At 39.2% G+C, this 17847-nt stretch overlaps 1 protein-coding gene across 3 annotated transcripts in view; it reads left to right on the forward strand.

Annotated features, from left to right (window-relative positions):
- Nucleotides 1–17847, forward strand: part of LOC100889171 (anti-sigma-I factor RsgI2) — a 32481-nt gene that overhangs the window by 2454 nt on the left and 12180 nt on the right. The window contains exons 2-3 of one of the 3 annotated variants that reach the window (XM_030980673.1): nucleotides 10685–10944; nucleotides 14776–14934. In XM_030980673.1, the coding sequence (XP_030836533.1) occupies nucleotides 10716–10944; nucleotides 14776–14934 (388 nt within the window). In that variant the 5' untranslated portion in view covers nucleotides 10685–10715. The remainder of the gene's footprint in view (nucleotides 1–10684; nucleotides 10945–14775; nucleotides 14935–17847) is intronic. The other 2 variants (XM_003724599.3, XM_030980674.1) reach the window with 2 other exon arrangements.

The raw sequence follows: 17847 nt of genomic DNA on the forward strand, positions 1-17847 counted from the left end.
TAAATCGGTGACCTTGTTGATTAGCTTTTGATTTTTGATTTACCTCGTAAGGCCGATTCCCCCCCCCCCCCCCCCCCCCCCCCCCCCACACACACACACACATCCTGCTATAATGCCCCTCAATGGCTTGGATCACCGCTATGCCACTGCATGTTATTAACCACTTAACCACTCGGCAAAATGTTGTTTTACAGGCCTATTGTTTAATACTCCTGTCACACAAAAATACGGCAACAATTTAATTCCCATGATAGAAAAGAGCTTTGTGGCCTGTCAGTTTCCTTGTAAATTATTCCCCAGACTTTACGTTTTCCATCATTTTGTTCCGTGCTTCCACAATAACAATATTTTCACGCGATTTTGAGAGCAAAGATCAGATCGTGGCGAGGTAAAGGTATTTCGTCAATCAGATAAGGGTAGGTGACAGAAACAGAGAGGTTTATTGTGTTTTAGATCATTTTCATTTGGCAGCTTTCCACTGATGTGATACAGTATCAACAAGATATTTGACGGTTTGATAAATTACATCTTCACGGACCCACCTCCCCGCGCGCATTTTTTGTTTAATGGCAAAATGGAACACCAGTCTCTTAATGAGAGTTGGAAAACAAATCTTATTTGATAATGGACTTTAGGCGGGGGCTGGGGCCGGGGCCCACGCAAGAAGGAGCACCCTGCCCTTTACCAAAACAGTTGACACCCATGCCATTTTGACCCCCAATGACACCGTTTTTTTACACTTCGCTCGCTTTTTTCTATCTAAGCTGAGCTGAGCACCCCCTTGCTCAATCGTTCTGCGACTAGTTGGGCCGATGGCTCTAATTTGTGTGATTTTATGGGGGGGGGGGGGGTCTGCTATGTCGTAGATTTGAAGTTTATGATCCGCTTAACTGTCCAGTTTCCCAAAATTAACTAAGAAGTAAAGCGTGATCCTTTTTGGGCCTAAAACTTCCAAAAGAAGATGTAGGTCTGCCTTAATAATTTTTGTCAAAATTGTGTTAGTTTTGTGAGTGCAGTTCTCAATCTTGTTTTAATCAACGGAAATTGGGTTTTAACGGCGCCTTTTTGTTCTGACTTTTCCCAACTCTACAGATAACATATCCACTTTTAAAGAATAAACTTAAAGTGATTGGAAAGTTTAAAGTTATATACAAGCACATCGAACTTGGAGAAAAGAATCCCGTTTTTGTGTCTCCTTGCGTCTAGGCCCTGTGATTTTATGATTTTGCCCTATGATGCAAGGATTTTAGAGGCAACACATCGCGGGGAGACAGAGTATATAGAGAGATAGATGATTAGCATGGTGTGAGGTAAATAACATCACAGTTGAGTTCGAGGTTATTTCAATCAACTTTAAGAATTGTAAAATATTGAAATAAATGAGGTGTCTAGGCATCTCATCTCGTGACTGTCTCGGGATGAAAGTCTTTACCAAGCATAAAGATAGAAATTCGTCATATTTCATTTTCGCGGTATTCTTTTGGACAAAGGACAGAGGATATTGATCCATATTACCGGTTTCGCTCTGCCAGTCAAGGCCTTGTTAGTCTTTCGATTGATGTGAGTAACTATTTGATCTAACCTGTCCCAGCGAAGTGAATGTCATATTGATAGTCATGATAATGACATTACAAAGCAATCTTTTAAAATTCAAAATCCTCATGTCATTGCTAAAACAGACACTTAATAACTAATTAATGATGACTGCAAAGTGACTCGGTATTGACATGAATAATCCATGCTCGGAGTGGCATAGAAAATGGCGTAGCCGGCGTACGCCCCCCCCCCCCCCTCCCCAGGAAAGCCTGAGAAGAAATATTATTTAGTGCTTGTTTGTTGCAGTGGATGTTCGGTATACAGTGTATATATATTTTATTTCAGGAAAATAGTTCATAATATGTTTTCAAATTTTCTGACAGTTTATAGCGCCCACGTGCGGAGTACTAACAAGGCTCCCTTCAGTCCCTGTATATTTCCCCCCCCCCCCCCATTTATAAATCTGTCGATTACGCACTACGTCGGGCTCACAGAAACCTGATGCATTCCTGGATATTTATAGTTTTGCAGATATTAGAGAGATCGAGAGACAGTGAGAGCAAGAGAAAGAGGATTAAAAAGAGACACAGATAAAATGGGTCAATGTCAAAACAATACCACAAATCATGGAATAATTACTTTTTGGAAAAGCAAAGGGCAGGCGTTGGCTTGGAATGCAATTGCGATTGTTGTGTCTCCTGTGAATCCTGCTTGTGATGCTCATCACAGCTGCATACATAGAAAGTGGGACACGAGTTTGAAGTACACTTGATGGTTCGGAAGAATTGTGAGAAAATTGACAGATTATTGAGAGTACGAGACAAAACAAACACACCCTCTAAAAAGTAATGACGACGAAAAATACTCGATTGAGGATTTGATACGGCGATAATTTTTTTTTCTTCTTCTATATAATGTATGCATGCTTAAAATTATGACGTATCCAGTAAGTATAGGGCGGGACTAGCAACCAACGATTGATGTATGGTTTGGGGGCCCGTAGGCCCCTGCCCCCAACCCCGAACATTTTTTTAAAATTACAAATACTTTGGCAGCCGTCACCTCATAATTTATAGGCAACGGAGGATCTATTAGGAAATTTCATATATTATCTAGTATTTGAGTGTCAAAATGTTACTCGCTCGATGAGGTAACGAGAAAATTGACACTCAAATCGTTATCTACCAATAAAATTACATTTGTAGGATTATTAACTAACCCCTCTCCCTCGTTTACACTCACTAGCCCAGTAGACGTCTTGTACATTTTCATTATTTTTGTTATAGCAGTGGACCTGTGCCATCTAGCTAACTAGTGTAGTATCAGATCGACTCTTCCGCAGTATATTGTCTTGAAGAAAGTGTACATGTGGGTGGGGATTCGAAAGTTCCTTTGAAGTTCATTTGACAGCTTTTCATGAGACAATAATATTGTGAGAAAAATATGTTTACTCCATGCTTGTCTTGACCCCTCTGCTAGCGTTTTTATAATTCAGTTTTTCGTTCTTTTGCCTCTCTCGAACTGGAGATATTTTAAACAAAATGAGTTATAAGCCTATAAAGTTATGTTAGAGCCGCCCCCTTGATGATGATGATGATGATGATGATGATTATTATTAACATTAGATTGTACGTTACCACCGAAACATTTTAATATCACCTGGTCGTATTACTGTTGGTTGCCCCCTCCCCCATTAGTTTTCAGTGCTAGTTACCGTCTCCGGTTGCCGACTCCTACCCCCCCCCCCAGTTTCCTCTGTCCTCCCTTTTCTCTCTTGCTCCCCTTTCGCTCACTTCTCCTTGAGTCCGCCCCTCTTTTCGTTCTTTCTCTCTCTCTCTCTCTCTCTCTCTCTCTTTAACTCAATCTCTCCCATTCTCTCTTTCTCTCTCCTGTTCCTCCTCCTCCTCCTCTATTCCCTCACTTTCCCTCTCCTCCTCCTTTTTTCTCTCTGAATAATGTCCACCTCTTCTCACAACCTGTCTTAGCTTTCTGCTTTTCTTTTTTTCCTTTTATCATTTCCATCTTCTTTTGCTCCTCCCGTCTCAGAAATCTGTCTTGAATTTTGACTGGAGACATGCAGTCACCTCGATCCCTGGACCTCGGAAATGGGTTATAATGACTTGGGATGGTCCCGAAACCTCCCACATCTGGTCTCTCCTTCTCCACCTGTTAGGTGTCATTTCTTAAAGCTGCAATACACGTTCGCGTTCTACCCTCAAAACAAACCGTATCTTTTTCGGCGCAGAATTTTGTTTTTACGTGTGTAACCATCGATTCTTCTTTTAAAGTTCCCCCGGGTCCACCACCCCGGATATTGGTTCCGGCTAACAATAGGACATCTACCGCTAAGACAAATATTTTGTAAAAGTTACTTTAAAAGGTATAAAATGTTGATTCAAATCATTCATATTTTCTATTATCATTGGAGATGTCATGTTCTTGATGTGGAATATATGAAAAGTCTTAAATACTTGAATTTTAATTTTGAATATATTTTATTTAAGGCTACATTTTTAAGTCCAACTTAGAGTTAAGTTCAACTTAGGATCTTTGTGAAACACCCCCTGGTCCCTATACCCGCACAATTCACTACCGGATATTCTTTCTATTCACGCTAGTGTTGTCTGGGGTAATTGTTGGGCATCCAGGAGACTTATTATTCATAACAAAAACACTGACAAGTTCAGTACATTATCATTTATTAACTTCACACTGCCTGCGATGGTATATTTTTATCAAAATGTCATTGGATACCTGCAAAATGGGTATACGACCTTTAAGTTTTCATGAAACTCTAGACTAAAAGGAAGCGCCCTACTACGACTTGTCGGTGGAAAGGAGCATATGGATAAGTCAAGAAAGATAAATGAGAGAGAGGTGTCGATTTGAAACATGTGGGAATTGTGAACGGTCTCTTGCCTTTTGACCCGGTGCGATTCACATCAGATTGCGAATTCTGTTGAAAACATAGTTATCAACTAGGTATAGGGTGTATAGAAAAAAGGCATTGCCAAATCACTCTGCTCATTTTTATATTTTAACCATAGTATTTAGTTTGAAGGGTTAAGGTTCAATGCATTCTTTGAATTAATGTCTAAAATTAAAATAATGTGGACCTTACTAATTGCTAGGTATCTTGGAATAAACCAATAGTACATACTGAATGTTTTGCAATGGTTTTACAGTAGCCTTCAGTCTACAGCTAGTTTTTTATGTTTGGGAGGGAGCCGCCGAGAAAAAAATGTGCCCAAAAGTGGAAAAGGACAATTTTCCTGATGGAATGTGGTATCATATATCATGATATCTAAACATCCGTTATTGAGGGAGGGGTGGAGGGAGGGAGGGATGGGGGGGGGGGGGGGAAGTGGTGGAGCAATTGTTCCTTCATATACACACATTAATACATTTACTAGCTATAATTCGGGTGTATACTTTGCATGTAAAAGCAACGAGTTTAACCTGTACAAAACGTTGTTGATTTACAGAAACCATTAATTTTCAATTAAGCATTAAAAGAACATTGTCATTCGGCTATCCCGGAAAATAGCGTGTTTCATGTATCTACCAGACTACTATGTGGTCAGTCTTTTACGATAACAAATTGTAATAGCATATTACTTTGCTCACTGTGCTTGCATGTAATAATATTGATAGGACATTGCATGAATGATTTATTTCGTAAACATAAAATGGACTATAGGATTTTTATAATACAAGATATCTATTTGTAACAAAATATAAATATATATACATGCATTCACCTGGAATGGCAATGATATAGCTTTATGTTGTAACACCTTGTCTACTGAGTACTTCTTTGCGAGGTATTTGTAAATGTACACAGACAACCGCTTCTGACACTAACAGATTTGAAGCCCGTTTGCTATTTGTGTTAATTTAACCTTTCACTGTTATCTGTATTTGTATCGAGTCCCATCGGAACCGCTTTAAATCACTAGGACTATCCTTTTCATCCTTTTGTTGTTCCTGTTCGCCAAGATATTTTTCGATGTTTTACGCGACCCCGTGACCTTAGTAAAAGGGGAGGGCTTTACTCTTGTCAAAACCAATCGAAACATATAACATTGTATCGGTGCAGGCGCCGCGGAACGATTTTATAAGGTGATGGGGTGCGCAACAGGGGCTGCTAAGTGGACGGAAAGTGGGAGGGGGGCTCAAAGTGTGTATAGTGGCCATCCGTGTGGGTCCCAAGCTTCTAGCCGTGCGGTGATGTAATGGTAAGCGAGGGGGGGGGGGGGTGCTCGATAATTCTGAGCCCCCCCCCCCCCCCATTTTTAATCAGACAGCACCAAGTCTAGGCTTATTTTTCAATTTGAATAGAGTCCAAGACTGTATAGTGAGTTTCCTACAAAGTAGCGTTTTTCGCAACGATAACTACATAAAGCTACATTTCTACGAAATTATACTCTTTTTTTGTATTCATCTCAACTACAATTTTCGACCAGCTGTTGGTACGTTAATCGGCATCATTTCCAACTCCATGATGTCAGAGACCTTGTACGCCCCATGAAACATCAGGTGGTGACAATATGTCATGTGACGCAGGTCATGAACTCTGCCCAGTTGGAAAACTAAAGTCGATTTTTAGTCGGAAATACTTTACATTATTATTGAGATGATACTAAATGTCTGTAGGGTCATTCGTCATGTTTATTTTGAGGCATTATATTGAGGAATGTTTGAGAAGTTATTGGAAAGTTAGAAGTTTCACATGAAAATCGAAAGTCAATTTCACCTGGATCGTGATTGGTCGAAAGTAAACCCGTGGTAATAACTGACGGGCCTCTGGGTGATTGTAAAGGGCCTTGACAAAAATTCACTGGCGCTAACTTTCTGACCTTTTATGCGTCATCTCCTTTCGTGTCTATGCAGTCTCATGTCACATTCAATTTGAAACGTTGATATCGAAGATTATTGAAGAGGTATCTCATCATTTTGGGTGGAAGTTTTCGAGACCATAATGGTCAAAACCTGGCGCAGAACATCTGTTCGTTGGTTCGTAACTCTCCCGAGCCGCGCATTATTGTGCTAACTAACTGACACTTCAAGCGATGACCGCTCCTGGAAAGCTTTGCAACTTTCTTCCTTTTGAACAGCTGAAGCCTGAAATCAGACATATTTATTGCACTTTCTTACATGAACTGAAAACGGCTAAAATTGCGCAATTAAAACTGGATGGTTCTAACCATGAACGATGGCAGAGACTTTAAAAAATCAAGGAGTAACCGGGGAGCTGAGGTAACTCCTTAGAAAAATCAACCAAATCACCTTCTCAAATGCGCAACAACTGCAATGTCGCATTACGTAATGCGAACGTCATTTCCATAGGATATGCAGAATATTATTGAAATTACCCTTGAGTTGATTTCTCGAAAGTCTTTGCGATCGTGGTGGTTTCGCCTTTTAGCTTACGGTCAAGAGCAAGATTTTATGGGGTCAAAGTTTGGTCCAATTCGTTCGTGACCTCTTTAAAGACTTGACGTCAGTAAGATGAAATCTTTGAAATTATAGGATTGAGTAAACTGGATTCGGAGAAATCTACCTACTTAGGACTGAGGCCAAGGTTATCCTGAACCGTAATCTAATAACGATTCAAAGTCAAAGTTTGACATTTCCAGAATGGTCAGCTGTGAAACGATCCTTGACCATTTGAATCTTGTTAGGAACTTGACTTTCTCAGAACTTTTAACAAGTAGGTCTAGGCCCTTATGGTCACGGACAAGGGCGCGAGTGACGGTATAGGATGAAGTTGTTCATGCACATTTCATGAGAATATGTTTAACATATTGATGAAATTATTGGATCAGTGCCAGTGGGGATTTGAAAACTTGGTTCCACTTTATTGGCACTCAAGACCATTCTCTCGATGCATGGTTGTTGGTGATAATGTTTCATGATGATGATGATTTAGTACTGCTATATAACATAAATTAAATATGGTGTATACCCCTCTCTCACTCCCTCTCCCCCCCCCCCCTCCCACCCGTCACGGGGGTTGCCCAGATACATTACTCTTAATTTAGGGGAGGATCACATTTCTTGACCAATTTCTTGCTACGCCAATGTGGTGTTGTTAGTGTGTGTTTTGTTTGGGGTTGGGGGGGGGGGCGGTTCCAGGGAATACAGGAAAGAAATTCGATACAGCAATAATGAGCGTCGTATGAGTAACCATTTCTATAGCATCTGCAAATGATTTAAAATGGAGACATAAATGTTTTGACTCTCGTCTCCTACCGGAAATAAACTATGATTATGTAGGTCTACAGACAATACATTGGATACTAGGAAAGTTTTTAATAGACTGCAATGACAAACAAAAAATGACACATGAGCGGTTCTAGACTGATATGCTTTTTGGAAAGAAAAGGGAAAGAAGAAAGGGGAAAGAAGAAAGGGGAAAGAAGAAAGGGGAAAGAAGAAAGGGGAAAGAAGAAAGGGGAAAGAAGAAAAAGGGGAAAGAAGAAAGGGGGAAAGAAGAAAAGGGGAAAGAAGAAAAGGGGAAAGAAGAAAAAGGGGGAAAGAAGAAAGGGGAAAGAAGAAAGGGGAAAGAAGAAAGGGGAAAGAAGAAAGGGGAAAGAAGAAAGGGGAAAGAAGAAAGAGGAAAGAAGAAAAGGGAAAGAAGAAAGGGGAAAGAAGAAAGGGGAAAGAAGAAAGATATAAATAAATGAAAAACATAATTTTTTAATCAATCACCTGTTACTGTTTAGCGTTGTCTTTATTATGTAGAAGGGGAAAGAAGAAAGGGGAAAGAAGAAAGGGGAAAGAAGAAAGGGGAAAGAAGAAAGGGGAAAGAAGAAAGGGGAAAGAAGAAAGGGGAAAGAAGAAAGGGCAAAGAAGAAAGGGCAAAGAAGAAAGGGCAAAGAAGAAAGGGGAAAGAAGAAAGGGGAAAGAAGAAAAGGGAAAGAAGAAGGGGAAAGAAGAAAGGGGAAAGAAGAAAGGGGAAAGAAGAAAGGGGAAAGAAGAAAGGGGAAAGAAGAAAGGGGAAAGAAGAAAGAGGAAAGAAGAAAAGGGAAAGAAGAAAGGGGAAAGAAGAAAGATATAAATAAATGAAAAACATAATTTTTTAATCAATCACCTGTTACTGTTTAGCGTTGTCTTTATTATGTAGAACTTATTTCATTTCTTCTATTGCGAATTGTCTCACCATCGCTCAGATTTTCTCATGTGATAAAACAACAATCATTTTTTTTTGTATCCAATCTACATTTGCCAACACACTCCCTGTGGTGTAGATGACAAGGAAAAAACCAAAAGAAGAAATTCGGTGGGAGATATATAAATTAGATAGGAAAAGAATTATGAGAAAAGAGATGCCATTTAAACCCTAAAAGCGAAGGCGTTATCAAGACCCTGACCCCCTCCCCTTTCGTCCGACAGAAGAGACCAGTGCCCCCTCCCCAGTTAACAAAATGGGGCATTATTGCCTTGAACTCTCCGACAACTACATCCAACTTTGGAATTGGAAGTTGATATTCAATTCTCTTTGTGGTATTGCTAAGACCAGTGACCTTGGTAATATATTTACCAGTTCTCCACCACCGTTTTGATTTAATTCAATTTGTGGCAACAACAAATAGACAATCTGATTTAAGTAATTGCAATTTTGTTGTTGACAGAATAGTTAAGTGCTCCAATCTGTGAAGGTTTTTTTTTTCTTTTTTTTTCAGTCGCACTGTAAGTTAATACTTTTCAGGAGGGGGTATTTATTCTCTTATTATTAGTTGACGGATCAAATAAGCCTTCAATGATGATCGAAATTTGAAATGACGTGTAAGCGATCAGATTTTCTGGTGAAATAAATGTCTCTGTAATCTGGGAAATTGTTGAGTTTACTGCCACGGGCCCACGGTGTCAAAGTCCTGTACTAAGGCCGATGTTGGAAGTATTCAGGAGAAACAAATAGACCGAAAAATTATCACTTGTACAACGACATTTAAATCTGTTGAAATTTAGTTTTAATCTATTATCTTTGGCTGGAAATTCGAACATTTCTCATGGTTTCATGATATAATCTTTCAGCTTTGATTGCATAAAATTATTTCTTGTTCTCAAACATTTTTACTTATTTCTCGATAAGGATTAATTTTATAAGAGCAATTTATCATTTGCATTTCTCTTGAGGAAGCGCTAACAAGTTTTGTTAATGAAAGCAACCAGATTTTTGAGATAGAAAAATAAGATGGGGAAAGTGGCTAAGCCCAATTCTCTATTTTTTTTAAGGGAGGGGGGGGGGCGGCGAGCCATTCTAGGTGGTTGAACTTTAAGGGAGTAGGGAAGATAGAGAAGGATCATGTCTTTTTTTCGTGATATCTTTCCTCTCACTTTCAGAATATTTCTCTCTCTCTCTCTCTCTCTCTCTTGGTGTTTTTTTAAAAATCATTCGACCTGGAGTCGTGTGGGGCTTGATCCCCTATATATCTCGAATCTTTAGTTACATGAAATCATGCAAAACAGAAGAATCAAGAGAACGTCCAGTGACACAGCTGCCCAATATATTTAAAACTTCTCTCTATCTCTCTCTCTCTCTCTCTCTCTCTCTCTCACACACACACACACACTTTCTCTCTCTCTCTCTCTCCCTCTCTCTCACACACTCTCTCTCTCTCCCACTCTCTCTCTCTCTCACTCTCTCTATCTCTCTCTCAGGGTAATAAATATTCTCGGAAAATCGGCGTAAAATTACTTTCAATACCAATCTATCAAATATGGCATAATTTATTTGACAGGCCAAGGCTGGGAACCTGCCGTCCACACTCAATTTAAACCATAATAAAACCAAAAAAATATTGAATTTCTACAAATTGATTCAGATTATGGGAGAAGTAGAACATTTATCAGGTATTAACCTAGAATTGCCATTATCGTTTTCAGTTACGTTTCATCATGAGAGCGGCAGGGAAGTACACGTGGGCTTGTAGATTCTAAGAATTTAATTATATCTTCTTCTTTTTTGGCGAAATATTAGATTGTTTGCTGACCGTTTTCAAGTCCGCTCGCTATCCACAAAATCGGACATACAAAAGAAGTAATTATTTTTCAATTAAACAAATATCGAAATGGTTTGTGTAAGACTATTAGTTGAATGATCAATAAATATTTAACTATCGCATCAGGTACTTTTTATCAGGTCTTTTATTCTCAACAGCTGAATCTACAAAATGGCGACTGGTTTGAAACTGCTTGGGTTGCTCCTCTGCGTTGCCATGGCAGCGGGAGATCACCACATGTCAACGTTGGAGGACCTGGCGGAAATTCAGAGAGATCTCTACCTCAAGACATTCGAGTTCTTCAACTCGAGCGTGAGCACGGAGATGGGCAAAATGGTCGAGAAACTGAAGGCCCTTGAGTCAAGGCTAGACGATGTGGAAGGAAGACTACAAGATTATGGTAAATTCATATCAAGAAGTATTGCCTTCATAATAGTTATAAATGCTGAAGTTGAACAAGAGATGTATATTTTGTAAAGGGAATCCCAGTGAGTGGTTTTGATGCACCAACAAAATCATATCGAAGGTCAGAGCGAATGAGAACATAAATGAGAGAGAGAGAGAGAGAGAGAGAGAGAGAGAGAGAGAGAGAGAGAGAGAGAGAGAGAAAGGGGGGGGGGGAGTAAATATGAGTGACGGATATCACAATTTAAAGGAAATAAACGTAAATGTCAATTTTCAATTACATTTTTTGCATCAAAATTATGCAGATATTTTGCTATTTGGCACTATATTCGTAATTAATCTGTATAATTATCTCAGAAGTTTGATGCTTTGAGATCTTAAATATGAGAATAAGCATATACGTTTTGTGATATTGTGAAGTCTTTAATATTATCACTAAATATACGCCGGAGCTGATTTGATTTTAAAGAATCTTTTTACATGTTAGACGTCAGTAACCAAGAACATTGTTTTATCCATTGATGTATGTTATGGTTATTCTATAATTGTATTTGCTCTTTCATTTTGAATTTTGGTGAAACCTATATTATATTTTCCTCTGCTATTACCGAAAGGTTTTGACCGTTGTATTCTTGGATAGTGGAATAATTAACACAAAAATCGACTCCCCGTGGGATCTGCTTTGCATGAAAAAAATTCTTCTGGGCCACCATAGATATTTAGTCGCAATGTTTACCTCATGCATGTTGCTTCAGCTTTCTACAAAATAATGTCAATGGTCGATTTTTCATCACCAGCTTTGCATTAACTAAAATTGTAAATGAAAACGCATACATGAACCAATCTACTCGATGAATATGGTTTGTGCTTTCCACTTACATCTTTATAGGTAAATGTAGAGCAACGAGATTTTAGTTTATAGCACTCATTTGTACTAACTTTAGTGATACTCCAAGTGCTTACATAAACGCTTTTTGATGGAAGTGACTTATATTAAGTTGTCCATTACTAATGACCCTCTAGTAATGAACACAATCGTTGAAATAAAAGTGAGCCAAATTCGAGCCGAATCTGTTTTTTTTTTAAATCTGTTTCTACTGGCATTTTCACCGTGCATATACTTGTATCAAGTCGAAGCATTCGTGCGATAGAAAATGTATGCCTGCTAAATAAACATGAGAAAAATATAAATTTTGCATTTTCCTATCCAGGATGTATCAGTTTTAAAATAAATAATAAATGAAAATAACTGAGACATTTTGTCAGAGGAACACCGGCTCAGCAGTGGTCTTACCAACAGTAAGGGCCCGAGTTCGAAACTCTTTCAGTATACACTTGTCCCGGTATCAATTTCTCACTCTGTATTTCAGAAAGGCTTGCGGATTGAAACGTAGGTCCCAACATGCTTATCTACAAGCATTAATGTTTGTATAACACCACTCAGATTAGACATCAAATCAACATCAATCTGATTTCAGTGGGTGTTAGTTATTATTCTGGTTCATTAATAATTAGTGGCAATTAGGAGTGCATCCACCGGCTTCTCCACTCTTCAACCGCCGTTACCGTGATTGCTGTGTTTTAAATGGTTACGTGATCAGCTGGATTATGTACATATAGAGTAGATTCATTGTAGGTTCATTAGATTCATTATCATCGATTTTTCTTTGTCGCCCTCATCGTTATAATGCATACCACCACCACCACCATCATCATCATCATCATCATCGACACTATCCCCATCACTATCACCACTAGTTTTAGTGTACTTGTGATCAACTACCATCACCATCATGACCGTCATCAACATCATCATCAAAACCAATCATCACCACCACCATCATCCTCATATTCATACTCATCATAATTATCATCACCATTATCATCACCATCATCATCACCATCATCATCATCATCATCATTATCGTCATCATCATCATCATCATCATCATCATCATCATCGTGGTCGTCGCCATATTCGTCGTCATCATCATCATCATCCCCACCTCCACCACCGGTGTCACCAAAACTGCCCCCGTTACGATCACCATTACTGTCATCACCATTCCTGACACGTAATACCAGCAAAAGCACCACCACTCCAAAAATCATCCTCATCTAAACCACAGTAGTTACCAATACTGGTTGCTATTTTCCTTCATTATAACCCTGTCACTTGTAATGCCATGTACATTCATTTATCACTTTCAAAAGTGTTTTGGATCATTTTTGGATCATCGCCACCTTATTAAACCCTTTTCATGCCACCCTAACCTACATTACCCACCCAACCGAGCACCATGCTGAAAAGGGTAAAATGAAGGAGAGTGAATCGTCTCCCGTCCGGGACTATACTGTTTTGCAAATGTTTTATTTTACTTCTAGAACCTGTGTTTGATATCTTGTTTTGTAGATTGTTTATACTCGTATACAAGATTTCACTCTTCTCAGACAGCGTAGTGATTAGGCTTACACTTTAGCACCAAGTCTAAAATAGCTACCCAAAAATGTAGGCTATTATTAGCAGTGCGAAGCCGATTTGCAGCAGGGGTGTAGAACTGTGACTCGACTCCCGTTTAAAATATTACTCCAGAAAATATGGGCTTTGTAGAGTTTGGTCGGCAAATCTCACATACATAAAAACAAAATGTTGCTATTCTTTTCTTGCTTGTTGGTAACATTTCACGTTCTTTGCTGACATTAATGTCAAATTTGGTCCGACCCCCAATCAAAACGGTCTGGCGACGCCCCTAATATAGAGAATGAACCCGTGATCGACATGGGTGTCAACTTGATTTTGATCCTGGACGGGATATGATTCTCTCTCTGGCATTGTCTGGGCGCTTCGCTTATATCATCACCATCGTCGTCATCATCACCGCATTCATCAGCCTTGGAAAGCAAGAGCCCGCTCGCATCATCAAAACGTCGCCAATCACTCGAAGAAGTATTTATAATCATTTAAAAAATGCTGCTTCTATATTTATTTTCGAGCATTCAGGGTTAATATCCGTCAGGGCAATCCACATTATATTTTTTTGATGTTTTACTCTTCAGATTTGGGTTTTTAAAAAGGAATCATAAAAAGAAAAAAATTGTTTCCCCAAAATATGGAATGCATTAATAATTCTTGAAATAATTGTTTAATACCTTTAGGTATAGTGAATCACTTGAACAAAAGCCTCCCTCTCCCCTCCTAAAAAAAAACACAACAACAGCCGATAATTTCATTTTGTATTAATATTAAAAACCCATTCTAGTAGTAATTCCTCTAGATAGATGCTTTATTGGATGTCCTGGTTCTGGAGCATGAAATTGTATTTTTCTTTAGTTGTGCCAAGTGACTTATTATACTTTATAGCATGGCTTACAAAAAAAATGTCTGAGCTAGTACGCCACATTTCATTTTGCTTTTATTTGAACCAAGAAGAGGTTGAAAAACCCTTTATCTCACGTAAGGGGACACCTAGGTGACCCACGACATTAAATCTGTCAAAATCAAGCAGATTTATTTCACATGAAAAGTCTCTTTACAGCATAAACAAATCACCATTATGATTCCAAAATTTTCCTCGCTATACCCCAAGGTACAAATATCACCATCAATTACATTTTGGAGCCCCATAAAAGTTGCATAAAAGCATAAAAGAGAGGCGATTATTTTACTTTCAACGGATTAGATTTATTTGTCTGTTTTGCAATATAATTGAAATAGGAAATACAGAGGTAAATTGTATATTTCTAAATGGAAATAAAGTTTGAATTGTCAGTGAAACATGGGTGAAATTAATAGATAAATCGAATGATTAAAATGATTCCCTTTAAGCTTTTAAGATCCCTCCATCGGAGTTGGCGTCTTCTTGCGACGCGGAGCGGGCTCTTGCTCGCCTCAACTCGTCGCTTGCGTCATGGTACGAGCGTCTGACGCAACGCCTGGCTTCCATAGAAGATACCATACGCTTCATTGCCGTCTCAGAAACAAGTGGTATGTTCAGTATGTTCAGCATGTTCCGAGTGGTATTAGCGGTACTTAGATTGTATTTCCCGTTGCACACGGGGCTTCATTTACTGACGGAGGACTGCGTCATCGACTGACGCGGGCTCTGACGCGCCATGTGAGAATACCCTCCCTTGTATGAAGTGAATGTTACATAAACAGTGCAACGATCGCTTTAAATGATTTTTGGCGCATGTTCTCATTGCCCTCACATGCTTGATTAGCGCAGGTAATGACGCAATCGACCTAACGCCTCGTGTGCAGCGGGCATAGCCTAATAGGTCACCCCCTCCCGGGACCTCCTCCCCCTTTGGAAAGAACATTGCTGCAGTCTATGATTTCCAAAAGTACGTGGATAGTTGCGGTTCCGTCCACCTATCCCACCCACCCAACCCCCCCCCCCCCCCCCCCTCCCCACGTCCATCATTTCTGACAACCCTGGATCGGCCTCTGACGAATTTTCTTAGAATTGTCAGGATAAAAGAGTGGAAGTGTCATCCCGCATGTCGAATTTCGGAATAATTTTGTAATTTGCCTAAAAAGTAGGTACGATGGTGTTTGGAACTATGAAATGAAGTTACTAAGAACATACATTTTAAATTCTGAAACTTTCACAAGTCATGTGAGCGCATTTGTTATGCCTTCTTTTTTGTTTTACCTCAAAAAGGTCCTAATCAATAAGGTTGGAGTTTTGTCATCATATTTCACGCTTTGCCGGCAAAATACGTACTCTAGTATTTATGTTCAAATCATTATTTGTCAGCACATTTGTGCAGGCAGGCACCCTTTCCAATCCATATACATCATGAGTATCAATACATAGGTGTGTTTCTGTATCAAGTCGCATGTTTCGTAGCCAAGTTGTCTGCAAATGATAAGACTTAGGCTTAAAAAAAATTGTTTTAAAATAAAGCCAAGATTGAAGTTGATTTCTCACACAGTATCGCTTAAAAACTTTATACATCAGTCACACCAATAACTTGAAAACCGACAAGAGACCGAACAAATATTTGCATTATCCCAAATATCCAAGAGTTGGTCGGTTTGGACTCGGAGTGGAGTCGGTTTGGCGGTTTGACTGATGTATAAATGTTTAGATCAGACATCTCATTCACATCAACGAAACCGACACCGGACTGACTACAGACCGAACATATAACCCGAAATGTCCAAGAATCGGTCGGTTCGGAGTCAGTGTGGATTCGGTTAGGCGGTGTGACTGACGTCTCTTACGTGCAGACCTGGCACTTTCGAAACCTGCACGACAGGCTACCGAAATATGATATGAAGAAGATTCGTAAAGAGCGTGCGGGGAAAAAAAGAAATCATTTTGTGACCACCTGTTGCGACTTTCACTACCGGAATTCATGACTTTGTCGCACAATATCATTGACCCCTGGCATGCTCATCTTCTATCACGATGTTTTCTATGTTAAAGGTACTCTGTCCCATTTGCAGCAAACACCAACATCTGTAGAACTTTGCAGGAATTTTGAATATGTCACGTACGTCCTATCTGTGCGTTAGCAGTGAGTTAATATTCAAAAGGGCATATGAGCATTAAATTTTGTCTACATCAATAACCCACTTCTTGTTTTGGCCAAATTGAACTTATTGAATCTTTGCGCAGCACAAAACGTACGACCATTCAGTACAAGGGTCTGAAATCAGACTACTACTAAATGGATTGCAAACACTAAAGTCGATTTGACAACTTTTGGTCGTTATTTTCACACTTAAAGATAAGTTCAAGCCCTCTTTCTTTTAAGGCAGTTCTAAATTAGCATTATCTTTCAAATACCGTTGGAATTTAACCTTTGATTGAGCTCTAGTAAAGTTGAAGATATAGTTGGGAGCTTTCTTTTTCGATTTATGTCAGTTTGAAAGAATATCTTATTAGTGTCTCCTGAACAAGATTGCTAGTAATTATTGTCCTAATAAGCGAAATTATGACGGAAAGTTTGGACCAAACATTCATACCGTTTGTTTGTGTATATTCGTTTTGGTGCGTAGTGCGTGTGATTTTCAATTTGATCATTGCGAAACATCACATGATACATCAAATCTCATGTACTGAGGAATCAACATTCCCCACTGCTTCCAGACAGTTTCTGTCACAAATAAATCACATGACCAGTGTTCAACTTTAACTTCAAGGTCACACCCTGTTTATTGTCATGTGATGTTAAGGCTGAACATGATGCGATGTCTTGAGGGTTGCTATTCAAAAGAATATGAGACAATTTGAGCATTTTAGAATGCTACGGCCCGGGCTATATACGGCATTTTTATTAATGCCAAATGTCACGTTTGAGAAATATTCGCCCTAGCAAATCATAGGAGCGGGAGGGGGCAGCGGCGTGTTATAGCCCCGGGGAGGGGTTGAAGGGAGGGGAAGGGCACTCGAGATGCATCGATTGTATTTGAGGTATTGGGTCTTTCTTTTGGGAGACATTTTGTGATTATTTTATGGGGCACTTGCGGCAGTTTCGCATGTTTTCTTGAGCTTCTCCCCATGCACTTTCCAGAGATTGAGATTTTCATACATTTCCCGGTTTCATGTCAGTCAGTCGATAGATGAATCTTTAAAAAGTATTTTTAAAAAGGGCATAGAGTATCAGATGTAGAATAAATTATATCGTTTTTGCAACGCATTCTTCGTACAATTATTATAATACTAACATGCGTTGGAAATAATTTGTGTGTGTGGGAAAAGATCATTATCAAGGTAGTCACATGGAAAACATGAATATCTAAATCTAAACTTGACTGATTATACCAAAACCGTTGAGAAGAAATAGGTAACATCTGTTCGTGACGAATCATTCGAAGGCTTGTCGATATCCTCCCATGCAGTGGCAATTTTTGTATCAGGGTCGCGGAGGGACCAGGGCACAGATT

Source organism: Strongylocentrotus purpuratus, unplaced genomic scaffold, assembly GCF_000002235.5.
Source record: "Strongylocentrotus purpuratus isolate Spur 01 unplaced genomic scaffold, Spur_5.0 spur5_scaffold_11, whole genome shotgun sequence".
Classification (NCBI taxonomy): Eukaryota; Metazoa; Echinodermata; class Echinoidea; order Camarodonta; family Strongylocentrotidae; genus Strongylocentrotus; species Strongylocentrotus purpuratus.